This window comes from Cottoperca gobio, chromosome 15 (genome assembly GCF_900634415.1).
Source record: "Cottoperca gobio chromosome 15, fCotGob3.1, whole genome shotgun sequence".
Taxonomy (NCBI): domain Eukaryota; kingdom Metazoa; phylum Chordata; class Actinopteri; order Perciformes; family Bovichtidae; genus Cottoperca; species Cottoperca gobio.
In genome coordinates, this window is record NC_041369.1 from 18924434 (window position 1) to 18940032 (window position 15599).

Here is a 15599-nt window from a genome sequence, read left to right on the forward strand (position 1 = left end):
ATGGCCTCAGAGGAAATGAAGAGCTCCGTCTCTCCATTAGCGAGGTCTGAAACAACAGTTGTGTCTCTCTTCTCTCCATTAGTCAGGTCTGGAACAACAGAGATGCTATTGATGTGACTTCTTCCAGGCATCTTAAAAAGACAGAAAGGGAGTGAGATTCTTTCCTAATAGATTTATTTATTCTATTTATTTATGATTCTTTTATTATGAAAAGCCTTAAAATCGCATGAATCAGGAGGTTTTATCTGAGCGTGTGTGTTTCTTTTATTAAAACAAATTGCCTGCTAGTTCCAGTTACACTCTGACTCACGCTCGAGTGTTACCCAACCAGCAGCCTTTATGGAGAGATTTCTATACTCGTCTTTGTCAAACCGATGCTTATTTTAAGTTTTACTGCAACATTAATATTTCAGTGCAGAACTGCCTTTTGTACAAGTCTCCTTGATATGTTGTGTTGACATTCTTCCTTCAGATAGATAAATATGGATGATTCAGTGCTGCTCAGTAGACGGCACAGATTGTACAATTAATAACTCTGCATATTTTATGAGCATGCCAGTCCATCTGCTTTATGCATGCGTGTAAAACTCTCCTCTTCTAGAAGCCTTGTTGTTAGACGTATTAAAAGGAGTTCAAATTAACGTTAAGAAAAAGACAGAAGGTGACATAGCATTATGAAATGAGTATGAGCAGTGGTAACTCATTTACTCATTATCTTATGTGCTCATAGTCCGAGTGAAACAGAAGACGGAGCTTCTGACGTATTTCCCAGTGAAATGGAAAATTTGAGCGGTGTACATTTACAAGAACGGTTAAAATCAAATCCTTCACATTTGATTGGACCGCTAAAAGGTGGGCGGGCTTTAAATGTAGCACGAAGCTACAGAGGACTGTGTTCCTTGTCGCTAAAAGTTGCAGATTGTTGGAAGAAGAAATGATTGGATTTTGGTATAAAGATACAGAGAGAGTGATTCTTTATTTAACATGTATTGTTAAATAGGTGCGCAGTGACCTGGGATGTCATCTAAAAGGGTTACAACGGCATTTTTCATATCATCTCGACTTTAAGTGCAGATTTGAGATACTTGTACTTTATTTGAGTATTAAATGCTACTTCATACTTCTGTTCCACTACTTCACAAATTAAGATTTTACATCCAAATATGTAATTAAAATGCAGATGTGATGTATTCTTACAGATTAAACTACCCAACAGTGTATGAAATGGGTAAAATTAGCCCCTCTTCAACTGGGTACAAGAGTAAAATGCTACTTATACGCTAATGCACCAGTAATCATAATCCATTAATGTATTAGTAGTATACTCGTACTGAGTAGACCTATAAGTACTTTTAATTGTGATACTTAATACATTTTGCTCATAATACTTACATGCTTTTACTTAAGTGACACTTGTACTTAGATAAAGGATCTTTCATCACTGAATACGAACAGCACGGGCACAAAGGCACATAAACATAATTCAGTTTATTGCATTATCTTGACAAGTAAATCTAGAGAGCGAGATACATTTCATTTAATCCTGACGTCAACAGTAAAGCAAAATTGCACAGTGACTGGTCTCAGGGTGATATATTGTTGTTGTTTCTGTCTGTACAGTTGGTTCACACCGGTTTATTGTAAGTTTCCAGTTTAATTAGAGCGTAAAAGATCAATTTCCATCTCTGAGAACTTGAATCGGGGCTAATTCTTTGCAATCTTTGTGGCTACATGATTTAATAAGACTGAGCTGCACACATTGGTAATAATAACTAGAATCCCACAGCGTGTGAGGGTGTGTGAACAAATACACTCTCACATTAAATACCCATTTAACTCTACCTTAGAATTACAGTGTTGGAAAAACACTTTCAGCCAGACCTGTGCCAAGGTAAAAAAAAATAAAAAAAACACAATAGCTCTAAGTGCTGATTGCAGATCTGATTTCTCAACATCCACTTAATATCTGTCATAATCTGTAAGTACTGATGCAAGAGGGTCACATAGTCGTGCTGCAGGATATATATACTGCAGTGCACGGTGTGGAAGATAGACTTCTAGCCTTGTAGGAATAACATAGGGTTCATTTCACAGCACAGAGGTAATGCATTTTTCCTGCATTGAAAGGTAATTGCAATGGAGGCTTTGATAGATTCCAGACATTTGCTGGGAGCTGTGTGTGTGTGTGTGTGTGTGTGTGTTGTGTTGTGTGTGTGTGTGTGTGCATGCTCACACATACTTGCTTGAGTACATAACTGCTCTTAATGCTTTTATTAAGCCAAAGAAATACAAATGACGTAGTTTGTGTTTGTAAAATATCTCGGTGCAGATGGTGTAATATATTTTGGTTTCTTTGATATATTGACTGCCAGACAAGTTGGAAGGAGCGCCTTGGCTGCAAACAATAGATCATTGATGCCTCTCTGTCCTCTTTCTCAACCTGTCAGTCCATTTCCTTGTTATGTACTGGCCTGAGGAGCACTTGGCAAAATGAGAGGCATTCAGCCAGTCTTGTTTTTCTCCCTCAATTTTCCCCTCAGCCACAACTTACTCGGGGATAATATCTAAAGTTAACGGCCGAATCAATATGTTAACAATGTAGTAGGTGCAACCTTTATTAAACGTGAGAAAGAACAGCTGAGTAGATGTAGTTAAAGATAAACATACACTAAACTAACCTGATATTTCAGTTTTCATGAGGAACTAAATCCAGGTGCATTTTGGTTTCTCCTACATCACTATGACTGGCAATTTCTCAGATAAAAGAAGCCCTTACTAAATAATTACTATGATTCATGTGGTCTCTTCTCACTGTGTTGTTATTCTGTGTACAAGAGACATACCAGTCCGTGGATGGGTTTCACAAAATATTTAAAACTCATATTGGACTTTTAATTAAAAAGAACAGCAATATTACAGAGAAAAATGAAAAACCTTGAGTGACCATACACTTGCTATCGTAGTGAGTAGATACTCTCCATTGAAGTTCTTATCTTTCCTGTGCAATATGACACAAGCAGCTACAAACACTGCCTGCATACAGTGATTACAGCTCTGTTGGTAACGCGAAGGTTCGCCACATCAGAGGTCGTGTTCTGTAATCTGGAATGAATACATTTAAAGCCAAACTGGTCGCAGTTTATCAGAAATTACCTGCTTGTTTAGCCCGATGCTGTGTGTGTGTCACATCAATAACACAGCAGTCTTGTGAAAACAGTTTGTGCGAGCTGTGGAACTTCAAAAGGAGATCGTTAGGGGTTGTGGAGAGAAAAAGATTGTTAGTGGTTATTGTTTTCGTTTTTTGTGGTGCTGTTAGAATTTGTAATCACAGCTAAGTGCTCGGAGAAAATCATACAGTTTGCATTTCTGGGATTTGCTTTTGTATCTTCAATACGTTTTATGTCAATGACTGAACATAAAAAAAGGAATCTGAACAGATGGAGCTGGTTTTTAATGACATATTGCTATCTGTAAAGGCTCCCTCTAAGCCACAGACTAAAACGTCTCCCTTTGGGCCGCACCGCTCTAGTTGTTATCATCCGCTGCTAATGTCACTCTTTCTTTGCCACATTGTCAAGTCCTCCAGCTAAATAAATGCAATGTAAATTGAGTATTGTGCTGGATGTAATTATTGAAAAGGGTTCCAGTTGGCTTCACTCTACGGGCTGTTTATTTAAAGCCTTCCTCCTCCGTACAGATCTGATGATAGAGAGAGAGGGAGAAAGAGAGGTTCTTATATAATGACAGGAATTCACAATGGAGCCATGCTGAATGACAACCCCCCAAAACATCTCCAACTCCCCCCCCCCCCCCCCACCCCTTCTCGGTCTCATTACAGTTTTACCATTGGGAAACATGCCTAGCCTCTAATACTATTTCCCTCCTGCTCTTTTGGGGCTTCATTCTTTTTACAGAAGAAAAAACGTTTAGATCATGTTTCCTTTTACACAGTGTACACCCTAAGAAATAAGTCTGAGTTGATAATGAGGGGCCCTTCTTTGAGGAAATACACACAGAAACTTTGATCTAGAATGGCACGTAATTCCTCGCCTGACCCAATTCCCAATCTCCTGATAAGATGCTCTTTTTCCCTTCTCCCTCCTTTGCTCTAACCTTCCTGGAGAACTCAGTGAAATGGGAACTTGCTGTCCCATTAAAGATGCATTTAAAGCCAAGCATGTCATCCATTTCATTCTGCAGGAGGAGGACATGTGTGGTTTGGAAATGCTGTCTATTACAGGCTGAGCCGAGGAAACTCTCCATGTATCCCCCTTTCTCTCTGTCGGTGACAACCTCTGAGATCTGTGATCACAGCTGCTCAATTGAGTTTGTGTCGGACAGAGCTGCGTGACAAATGAGAGTGGCCGTCATAGCAGATAGAGTATCATCACCTGGGTGTAAAAGCTTTAAAGCTCGTTTGAGGAGAGGGAAAAAGACACGGAGAGGGGTTTCACTTGTTTGTGTAGTCGAAAGGCAGCTGTATTTCTACAACCAAACATAGTTGATTAAATTTGTTCCCTGTGGTATTTGCACATTTCGGGTTCTTGCAGAGCAGCTTGTTTTTACTCTCAGAATTGACTGCGCCATAAGTGGATTGACCCCCAAAACCCAGCAGTAGTCTTTCATTAGTCAGGATGCAGCCGGGGACCAGACAGCGAACAGTGTTTAGAGCCAATCCATCACTACACAAAAGGGGATCAACATGGCACAAACTTGTCTCACTCGTTTTAAGGGACAACGTGGCCTCTAACCTCGTAGTAATCACGGTTCTCTTCCTCATGACTCGGATAATTCTGAAGGGCCAAAGTATATTTTCATCTTCGCCACAGAAAGGGGCCCTTTGGAGCTTTTCTGACGGCTCATTTGCTGCGAGTCCCTCGTTGTTTTTTGATAGTCAAAGGAACCAATTTAGGTTTTTGACAAGGAGCTCTTCTGAATAATTCCTTCATGTATTACAGGACCTATTAAATGCAAACTTTCAATCTGGCAATCAATAAGGCAGGCAGCTTTCCCTGGCCCCGTGCCAGACACATTAGGGCTGCGAGCGCTGGTTGCTAGGGAGCTGAGCCTGCTCAGGGGAAAGAATGTTTAATGTAATAGAATCACATAAATCAAGCGGAGGAAAGTGCTTGTGTTGTCTCGTCTCTTCTCTTCTTTTCTCTTCTCTCTGTTTAACTGAAAACATTTAATATGGGTGTGTGTTTTTGAAAATGTGGTACGGCCATTTTTTTCCTCCTCCCCCCCCCCCCCCAGTCCCCCCCCTTCTGTCAACCGCAAGAACATCTGGGATGGAATTAAGCTGAGGGAAGTTGAATTCTCTCTCTGTTTATGTGTGTGTACAGCTCTGAAGAGTGTCGGTGTGTGTTTTTGTACACATAGCTGTGTGTCCCCAATCCCTGTGCCGCACACTTGAATAAATTGAGGTGAAAATTATATAAATGTTTCTTCTTTTTTTTCTTTGTCACAGGCCACTGCCCCACCCTGCTGAAATGAATGAGGCACTTTAGTGCTTTACTATAATTAAGAACAGGAGCCAGCATGCATGGAGGGCTCTCTTTCTCTCTCTTTCTATGTATTACTCCCTGTGAGTGTTCCTCTCCCTCTCTCTGCCCTCTGTACAGTTTCAATAGAACATTTCCTCTGGGTGTTAGTGCCCTTTTGTGGGAATATGATTATCTTAGAAAAATTAGCACGCAGACATGGCCCGTGAATGTAAAAAGCCAGATCTCTCTTAAAGTCACACTCCACCCGTTGTATCTGATAACTTGGAATCTTTTTAATATCCGATACTGAAAGTGTGTCCATCACGCAGCGCAGCAGATGTCTCGGCTTGAATTCATCACGATTGATTTACCTGCATAGAAACTTCACAAAGCGGCACAAACCACTTTCCGTTTGTAAGCTCAGTGTGTTCCAAACATAACACATTTCACCAAAATACAAGTAAATATACTGCCTGTGTCCCATTCTTCTGTGTTTGTCGCTTAAACACTTTCTTTCTAAAAAAAAATAAACACCATTCCCACGACGGCCCTGCTCTACAGAGATGTGTGATAAAATGTAAATATGTTAAGGAAAGTATTAATGTTTGAAACATACTGTGTTTGCACATGGACAACAAATAAGTGGATTATGCTGATACGTAGTTTCTGTGGAGACTTGGAACCTATTGAAACCACGTGCTAGCAAACATTTGCATCTTTACACATCCACAAGTCATGGAGCAGCAACATCTTTCATTTGGAGTCCTGTCTCTGGCCGTTAGTAACATGTAATATCAATATTCACTCCTTTTTGGTGCTGTTTTGGTCTTTTTTTTTGGAATCCAGAGAAAGATGTCTGGCTTGTTAGCTGCTAAATGCTCCACTATGTTCACCAGCTAGTTGCTAACTTTGTCTGTCTGCAGTTTGGTGCTGAGCAGGTCGTGTTCAGTGGGTTTTAAGAGCTTTTCCCGCTGAAAACAACGCTAATAAGAGTCCATCGTTAATATACATGTAAAAAAACATCAATTAGTGCGGCTAGGTCATCAATTTGATCAATTGATGTATCGATAGAGGAAGAAAGCTTATTAATAAGATAAGACTTTATTGATCCCAATGGGAGAAATGATCATAAAATCATGCTATTGATTTCAGCTACATCGCCCGTTTGATCCTCAAAGACATATTTTAGGTGGAGTGTCCCTTTAAAGGGCTGCGTGTTGTGTACATTGTGTGTGTTTGTGTGTGAGAGCACAGCTTGCAGCTGATATGATGAGCAGGGGAAAGGCGAGTCAGCGTCTGTGACTGATGTGATGTGTGATGTGGACACTGAGCCATTTGCAAACACAGTATGTTATCTAATGCAGATCCATTAAATACATTTGAAATATTATTCCCTTTGAGCAAAATAAGCCGAGTGTTAGTGACACACTGTGATCGCTCTGCTTTGTTTTACTCCAACACAGCGATTTATTGATGCTGCATCCTCCGCATGATTAATGGCATTTTGTTTACAGCACAGACTAGCTCGCAATTAGCGAAATGTTCTAGCACATTTTGTTTTATCGATAGAGTAGTCATTCACAGATTGGACAAGCGATGAATCATGCAACGTCAATGAATTTATTTCATTGTTTCATTTAATTCTCTCTTCGTAGGAAACACAAGTTTGCAGCTTGTGAGAATGTGACGCCCCCCCCCCCCCCCCACGCATCATTTCCATTTGGTGTCGTTGACAGATGCTGTTCCCTCTTTATTTGGTCAGGTTTCAATAACATGAACCGATAGCCAGATCGGGCGCCTGCTGCTGCTTATATGGACCCATCTCAGTGTCATGTCCCCTCATTGACAAGTGAGAGAGAGAGAAGGCGGATGAATCAGAGATGTGTTATATATTATGAGAAGAGGCTAAATGGAAACAGGGCAGCCTCGCAGATCAATACAGAACAGAGAGCATGCAGGATGGAGTGAGAATACCAAGCAAGAACCTTCTCCTCTCACTTTATCGCTCATTTCTTCTCTTGTCTCTCTCTCTTATTAACCAATGTATTACTTTAGGCCTATGTAGGGTTGAAAAAAAGCAAGAAAAGAAAGCCGTCAAACATCAAATATGACATTATTGGCTGTGGGTTACATGCCTTGCCATTTCTGGCTAACCCCACAAAAGCAGCAGGAGGATCCAGTAAATTCCTTGGCCGAGTAGATAATGTGGAAATGTTGACAACAGCAAATTTGAGGCGAGTGAGTGATTTAAGAACTACAGCGGGTGACAGCGAGCATGAGAGTAATGGGTTTTTTTTTTCGTGCAAGAGAAATGAGCATACTTGCCTGAAAGATCTTGTCAGAGTTTGTGGGCAGTGTGAATATTTTTAAGCTTGGTTGAATGTAAATGACACAGTTTACTTGAGTCACATTTGGGTTTTAATTAGCCAGCAGCAGCTCTGCTTTTAACTGTCAGCAGCCCTCATATTACAACTAGTTCTGATCTCAACTTGCAAAAGCGCCTCTGCAGAAATCCTCCAGTAAAAGCAGATCTCAGTATCTCAGAGATGCAGCTAGTAGATCGCCCTTTTTATTCCTCTCGTTTGAAATTCAATGATGTCAATGATGTTTCATCTAACATTGCAATAGCGATTCATCCAGCGGAGCAGCTGCTTCAACCACAACTAATGAGTTTCATGTTGTATGCGGCATTTCTGAGATTTTGATTATGATGAGTAATTTATCATGCTTGTTATGGAAAAAACCTAGACATTTCTTTCCCTTTGGTGTAATTACACAAACTATTCTTTACCTCCTTCTGGTACAATGCAGTGTCAAAGCGTTTACTTTCATATACAGAGTAGCTGCCTTATAGTGCAGTCTTCCCTTTTGGCTCACTGGAATATTTCCCCCACAAATATATCAAATCCATCTTGCGCTGTTGAATATGTTTTTGTCATATTTATGAAGCAAATATTGCGCACATATATTACAGCATGTTACTTTTACTATGTCGGAGTAAATTGAGATCTGTATTTTACTGTGCAGAGTGTCTCATGACAGCTGCTGGAGCTAATGACTTTACCAGTCTGCTGTGGGCTGCAGCAGTGTCGCTTACAGTGCAGCGATACGCTCGTGCAATATTTATGTTTTTTATAGAACTATATTGTTACTTTTGCATGTTTGAGAACATTAACTATCAATCTGAACATCTCCACCAACATGTCCTTATTATTGTTTTATTCAGGTCGATTATTTTAATGATTCATTAAACAATCGCTTTGTTATTATGAAATTTATTCATTTCCTGCCAACAAAACTTACAACTAAAAAACTTTTTCATTAATATGCATTTGCAAGTTAATTGTCTGATTTGAAATTAAATGATGTGTTCAAGGGAAATTCAGTGTCCAAGATATCCAAGAAAGAGGAGTCAGCTGCTGAAGGCATCTGATTTATGAGAGATTCTGAGAGGAAGACAGACAGGAAGTAGAGCCAGATGTTGCACAAAAAAACAAAAGGAAGATTTTATTTCATCATGTTTTGCATTAAATCGTTTAATGTTTGGCAGGCAACTCTCAACTTTCCTTTTTTTCCCCAAACGCATCAAAGAAGAAATGCCATTTATTCCCTGTGATGTATTACTAAATGTATTATTAGCAACTTTATAGTCTCTGCAAGACTTTCATACTGTTGTTAATAGAAAACAATGGCTGCCTGAAGGCCAGTAAATCAATACAATCAAATCTAGCTGCGTGGTCTTTGACTTCTTTTGTGCTATACAGTTGTTTTATTTCACGCCTTCAAAGATGTACAAAAACAAAAGCTACTCATTTTGTTCCGTGTTAGTGTTTTGCTCTCCGCCTCTGCTTGTATATTTTTTTTGATTAAAAGCGGTGCAGAAGGAATAATATTGCTGCACCTGAGTGACAGATGTGTGTATGCTTTTGTCTCCAGAACATCCACAGATATAGCTTTCTTTGAGTTTAGTTCACTTTCCTTTGTGTGGCATCTGTCTCATCCCCTGGGCCACGCTTCACAACAAAGCACAATCCTGCAAAGCCACAACAGTAACATGCTTTATTGATTCACTGTAGTTCCTTTAATGCCACCTTTGGTCGAAACAGTTCTGAAACTGAAACAGTATGTTTCTTTGAATAAAGACAGAAAGCGTTGTAAACATCCATTTAACTGATGGGATTTTAAAGGTAATCCACACATGAGTTGAAAGGACCATCCGTTTATAATCAGCCGGGGGGGTGGATGGCTCAAACTTTTAAGTAGAAACATTTGAATCATTATTTCTGACACGTTGCACGAGCACTTTAATGTTTGTCTGGACTCTTGCTCTAGTCATTTAATGCCGGTATCTGATAATGCAAACACTTTGATTCCTGTTTGCATTTCAATTTGCATTTTACAAAACTGGTTCAGTCATGCTTCTTTAATCTCGGGAATGTTAGTAAGATCAGCCGCATATCCTGTCATCTCAAGACGAAGTGAAACTCATTTATGCCTTTGTCCCATCCTGATGACATTATTGTAATGCACTTTTTACTTGAGTAACTCAGTCATCCTTGAAGTGTCTACAGTTTAAACAAAGTTCTGCTGCCAGACTCCTAAATAAGAAGAGACGTTTGCGAACGTATATAGAGTAGAATAATACATAAGGGGCTCCAACCTGCGGTGTTTTGCTGGAGTCTCAAAGTAATACGTGATATAAAGACACACTCACTACAGCAACAATAATTAAAGTTACAAACAGAAGCAATAACAACCAGTGTTGTTGTTGTTAAATCTCAGCGGGACACTCACCTGTACAGCACACTGTGTTGTGTTGTGTTATTCTTTTTGCTCTGATTATTATATTTGTATTTTCTCCTTTTTTGTTCAGTTATTTGTAAACTACTGTTTTGGGGAATTTAAGACGATACACATGAAGGGGGGATTCCAGGGATTGACTCAAGACACAGTCAAAAAAAACAACTTGAAGCAGCAGAGGCTAAAACAATACTGACTTTTAAACCCGAGCATGAGTCAAGCTCCAAAAACACTGGATCCTACAATTTCCCACAATGCCCCCCTAACTTTCTTTCATAGTTTGTAGTGTGTGCAAGCCCAAGCTGCAATATATAATGTTTTGCAAAGCTCCTCCAGAGCCACATAAGACATTAATAAATGTAACTTTAATGCTTGTACAAAGCATGTAGTACTACATGTTGTGTATACTTTATCAGTTTACTGCATGTTGGATTGTGTTATAAGTTATTGAGTGCTGCACTGACTGGTTATAATGTCAGCTGTCCTGCAGAACAGTTATGCTCCTGACACTATTGTAGTTTATGAGGTCAGGAGCTTTACAGTGTATTCTGAAAATAATCTGCCACACCACAGCTGTTTGATCAACACGCTGCACTACCACCAGGAGAAAGACTGACCGACGGACGGACAGACAAAATAGAGAATAAAACAAGAGAGAGAAACACATTTCATGATGTTGTCTCAGTGTCTTCCAGCTGCAGCCACAGCCCAAACCAATTAGAAAGCTTACGTAAAGATAAGGACGCCCTTTATTTTGAAAGGTCGGGCTGTGAGAACAAAAGGATTTTTAAAAGTGTACATACACTCAATATAACATAACACGCACTAACGCGCACACACATTGACATGCACACTTTACAACGCCTTTGTGCGGTTATTAATGCCCCACGGCTCACTCTCCAAATTGAATCTAATCAAGTGAAATGCTGTGAGGGTCCTTGGGAGAAAGAGCAGGTCTGACGGTGACCGCTTACAATAAAATCCCTGACATTTGGAAACAAAGCTTGCTCTACCTCTGAGCTGTAATTGCGTACGACAACTGCCTCAATCTTTGATGAATGTGTGTGTCTGCAGTGTGATATGCACTTGCATGTATGCAGGATAATGTGTGTGCCTTTACATCTGTGGGCTCTGCGGCACCTACTTTCTGCATATAGGCTGTCCGTGTGTGTGTGTGTGTGTGTGTGTGTGTGTGTTTGCGTGTGCGCTGGATGAATGGTTTTAATCATTTCTTTTGAAGTGGTCGTCACATTGGAGTACAGTGGAACTAATTACACAGATTGTCGGGAATGCAGCTGCTGTAAATATGTTTTGAATGCTGTCCTTCCTGCCTTGTTTCTGCTGCACATTCATCAGCCTCCAGCTTGGTAAAATAACACCATAGACCCTGTGTGTTTTGTCTTTAGTGTGGCAAGGTGAACATCTCTGTAGTTAGCCACCCCTTAAATATTACCTTAGCTGCAGAAATTCCCATGAATGTCATGTCCAAGGGCTTTGTAAAAGCAGACAGGACAGTGAATAATTCATGTAGAAATCGTGTTTCAAACTGCCTGCCTCTGCTTCATCAACTGTTGAACCGTGTAGTCGGCTGTGTAAGCTAGAAAAATATTAGCACTTTACTTTCATACAACATTCTCTGCAAGCAAATGATTTTACAAAGTGTGACTGGAGCTCTATGTGTTATGATTAGGCCACTTTCCAGTGCAGTTGTGTTTTGTGTTGTGTAGCGCTGAGGTCACGTGTCATTTTATTATCATATAATCACCATAGTAGAAGATTAGAAACAACACACCCATGGGAGCTTTGGACCAGAGGCACCATATTTAATCATAATGCAGTTTGCCTCATATTCATTTATCATATTATATTGGAGCTCACACAATTAGTTAATTAAATAATTAGTAGTTCAACAGAAAATGAATAGGGAACATTTCTTTTTATAATTGCTTAACCATGTGAGTAATTTATTAAAGCAAAAACGTCAACATTTGAAACTCTTCTATAAGATTGAACTAAAAACCTTCAAAACAAGACGACTTCTTAAGCTTATTATTACATGTTTTACTATTTTCTGATATTTCACGGACTGAATGATTAATCATTTAACCGAGAAACTAAATCGCAGACTATACGATAATGTAAATAATTGAATAATCAATGCACGTACATCATATTATATTATGTTCCTATTTGTAATGCATAATATCAGTACTTTCAGTGTGTATGGGGAGTAAGAGTTAAGCAGAACTAATGAAATGTAGCTTAACATGGAGCTCCTGCAAAGTAATCACAAGGGAAACACTGGGTCTAATATCATCTTTAACAATTGGGTCTTTTTAACCTTCAAATTGTCTTCTGAAGGATCTTATGTATCCAGTTCCATCTCCTGCCGAGTAGTTGATTCTAGATTATTTGTGTTACAGCGTGTGGATGGTAGGAGATGTTGTGTTATATTTATGCAGGACCTTTGTAGCCTTCTCTGCTAACTCTCTGTTATTTGCATAACATCCACATATAGACGACGCCGTCAGAACAGAGTCCTATAGAAGCAGAATAAATAGGCTATATTTTTAAATGTCATGTCTGCTGGTTCAGTATGTGTTAGAGGCACGCTATGCGGGGGGGGGGAAATGTCATGAATATTGTTAATACATACAGACAATAATTATCAAGTGCTGTATACCGAGCTAATAGGTTTAAGTAATTTAACAGCGACCATAAAATACTTTTATTCCGTTTCCTAATTTCTGACAAAATGTTCCTGCTGTGACTCAGCACATTGCAATTGTATGACTTCATCTTTTTATTTATTTAATCTTTATTTAACTAGGCTGTCCTCGTTGAGATTAAGAACCTGAGAACAAGAAACATTTGCAAGAAGATAATAAAAACTATACCTGCAAAGCTAATAACATCTGCTGTGTTTAGTGCTAATTAGCATGCTAACACGCTAAACTGTGTTGGTAACATGGTAAACATGCCAAACCTCAGCCTGTCGTCAGGCTGCAGCGCTGCTGCACCTAGTGTAGGTGTAGACGCTTAGTCTTGTTCTCACGTGGTATAATATTAATATAATATTATAGTTTGTCTATCTTCCTGGCTTTTATGTCAGTTTATGGTGTCTGCTCAGTCTGTACTTCCTGTCCAGAGGTTTGTTTTCAGTTATTGGTCACAGACGATAATGCATCAGTTTAATTTACATGTTGCCAGTGGAATATTAATAACGCCCCCACTTCAGACAACACACCCAAAGGTGTGGTGAAGTCTGTCTCTGAAGGGCGAGCTTTGTTACCAACTGTCCCAGATTTAATTATCAAACTAGAGGCTACAGATGTTGCATTATGATTCTATTTGTAATTATCTAAAAGAAACAACTTGTCAATCAAAAATATCAAGCATGTTGACTTTCCTCGTGTCGCTCCAACAGACATGCATGTAATGCATTTCATACATGCGGCCCAGCAACATTGTGTTGTGGCAGTTTGGTGAAAGGGTGTGAAACTTTAATGAGAACAATTTAAAGTCACAGTGATACAGCAATGTTAGAGCAGGTTGCTTCCTCAATGTAATGCATTTCCTGAAACTCGCAGAGACGTCATCTCAATATATGTAGAGGGATTGCTTGGTACAGGACAAATCAGCATTAAGCTGAGATGTAGTCCAGGAATTATTGGAAATTCAAATATTTCGGCGTCTCTCAAAGCAATATGTACATGAAGATTTTACGTGTAGTTGGATTGTTATTTATTTCTCACTTTACCTTCTTGAGATTTATATGGTACTCACCAAAAGTGGCAGTACAATAAACGTAAAGTCTAAGGTCTCAAACATTACAGGCACTCTTTCAATTTCAGGCCAATAGTGAGGAATAAAAGGATCATATTCACAGCACACTGGCAGTATATGTGCCCGAATATATAACAGTAACCATAGAATGATCTATGAGGCAGAATGAAGTAATAAAATCTGAGGTGAACAAGAAGAGTGAATGTGTCATGCAAAATGAAGTGCTGCCATTCTCTCCAACTCTTACATGAACATTTAGAAAACATAACGTAACATAATGCTTATATTTCCTGTGGACCTTCTAACTTTGTGTCTGTATGTTCTGTGTTTTTCAGGCCAGGAGGAGGATGGGAGGAAGGTTTTGGTCCTCAGTTACCCCCAGTATTGCCGTTTCCGCTCAGTTTTGGCGCGGCTAAGAGAGCAGCCGTCCTCTCTGCTCATAGACCACACGGTGCTCGCGCTGGGCGGCATCGCTGCGTTGGGCGGTAGCACGAGGATCCTGTACTGCCGGGACACTTTCGAACATCCTGCCCTGCTGAAGAACGAAAGCATATGTGACGAGTTCGGTGAGTTTGGCAGCTAAGATAACTTATCATTTTAGCTTATCTGCTATGCCAACAGCCATTACAGTGGCAGTTTATGGCGTTTGAAGTGTTGCACATTGAGCCCATGAAACATCAAACTACTCATGTCCTGAGCTCTGGACGTAAGTGTGCACTTAAAACTCATTCTCACAGCCCGGTTCATCTCAAACTTTCAATTATGTCATTTTGGTTACCATGACCATTTGTTCAAGTCTGCTTTTAGTGGAAAATGGACAGTGTTTGCTCTTTCTGGGCCATGCGATTTGACGATTTGACAATTTGAAAATGCACTTGAGTCCATTTAAAATTCTAATTTGTGGAATGGGCTGACTATCAAAATGAAGACCACCAAAGGACAAAGAGAAGGGAGCTACTGTAACACCCGAGTTTCAAAGCCAAGACAGTTACATGTATGTATCTAAAACAACAGCATTTTACGAGCGGAGAACGAGGCTTTTTCAGATAATCCATTAGGTTCTGAAGGTGTAGAGCACTGATTGCACACATCAAAGTATGTTTACCCACTACTGCACAAGTTGTATAAAGCCTTTTTGTGGCTCCAGAAGTGGCCGTGCAAAATCTGGTAAATTGCCTCAAGTGATGTCACCTGAGTCCGTGTCTGTTGGGTCTGAAGACTACACGTTTGAAAAGGAATCTAAGGGTTTGAAGAAGTGAGCTTACAGACCTCTGTAGCCGCTCCTCATCTCTGCTTCAGGCTACATTTGCTGCTATTAGAATAACACACCCAAATCTCCAACCGAACTGTCTGCGGTCACGATGATTTGTGAGTAATGCAGGAGCCAGGTTTTGACGAGGAAGAATGCATCGAGTAAGACGAGACTCATCTTAAACTGTCAATCCTGAGCCCAAAACATCTGAAACTATAAAAGACAAAATCTGTCAATGACACTTTTGACTTTCAGTAGCTTTGAATGAAATACATTTA

General features: G+C 39.8%; 1 protein-coding gene across 1 annotated transcript in view; it reads left to right on the forward strand.

The window, feature by feature from the left end:
- Window positions 1-15599, forward strand: part of LOC115020328 (AT-rich interactive domain-containing protein 5B) — a 72415-nt gene that overhangs the window by 16158 nt on the left and 40658 nt on the right. The window contains 1 exon segment of the mRNA XM_029450287.1: window positions 14405-14635. Coding sequence (XP_029306147.1) covers window positions 14405-14635 — 231 coding nt within the window.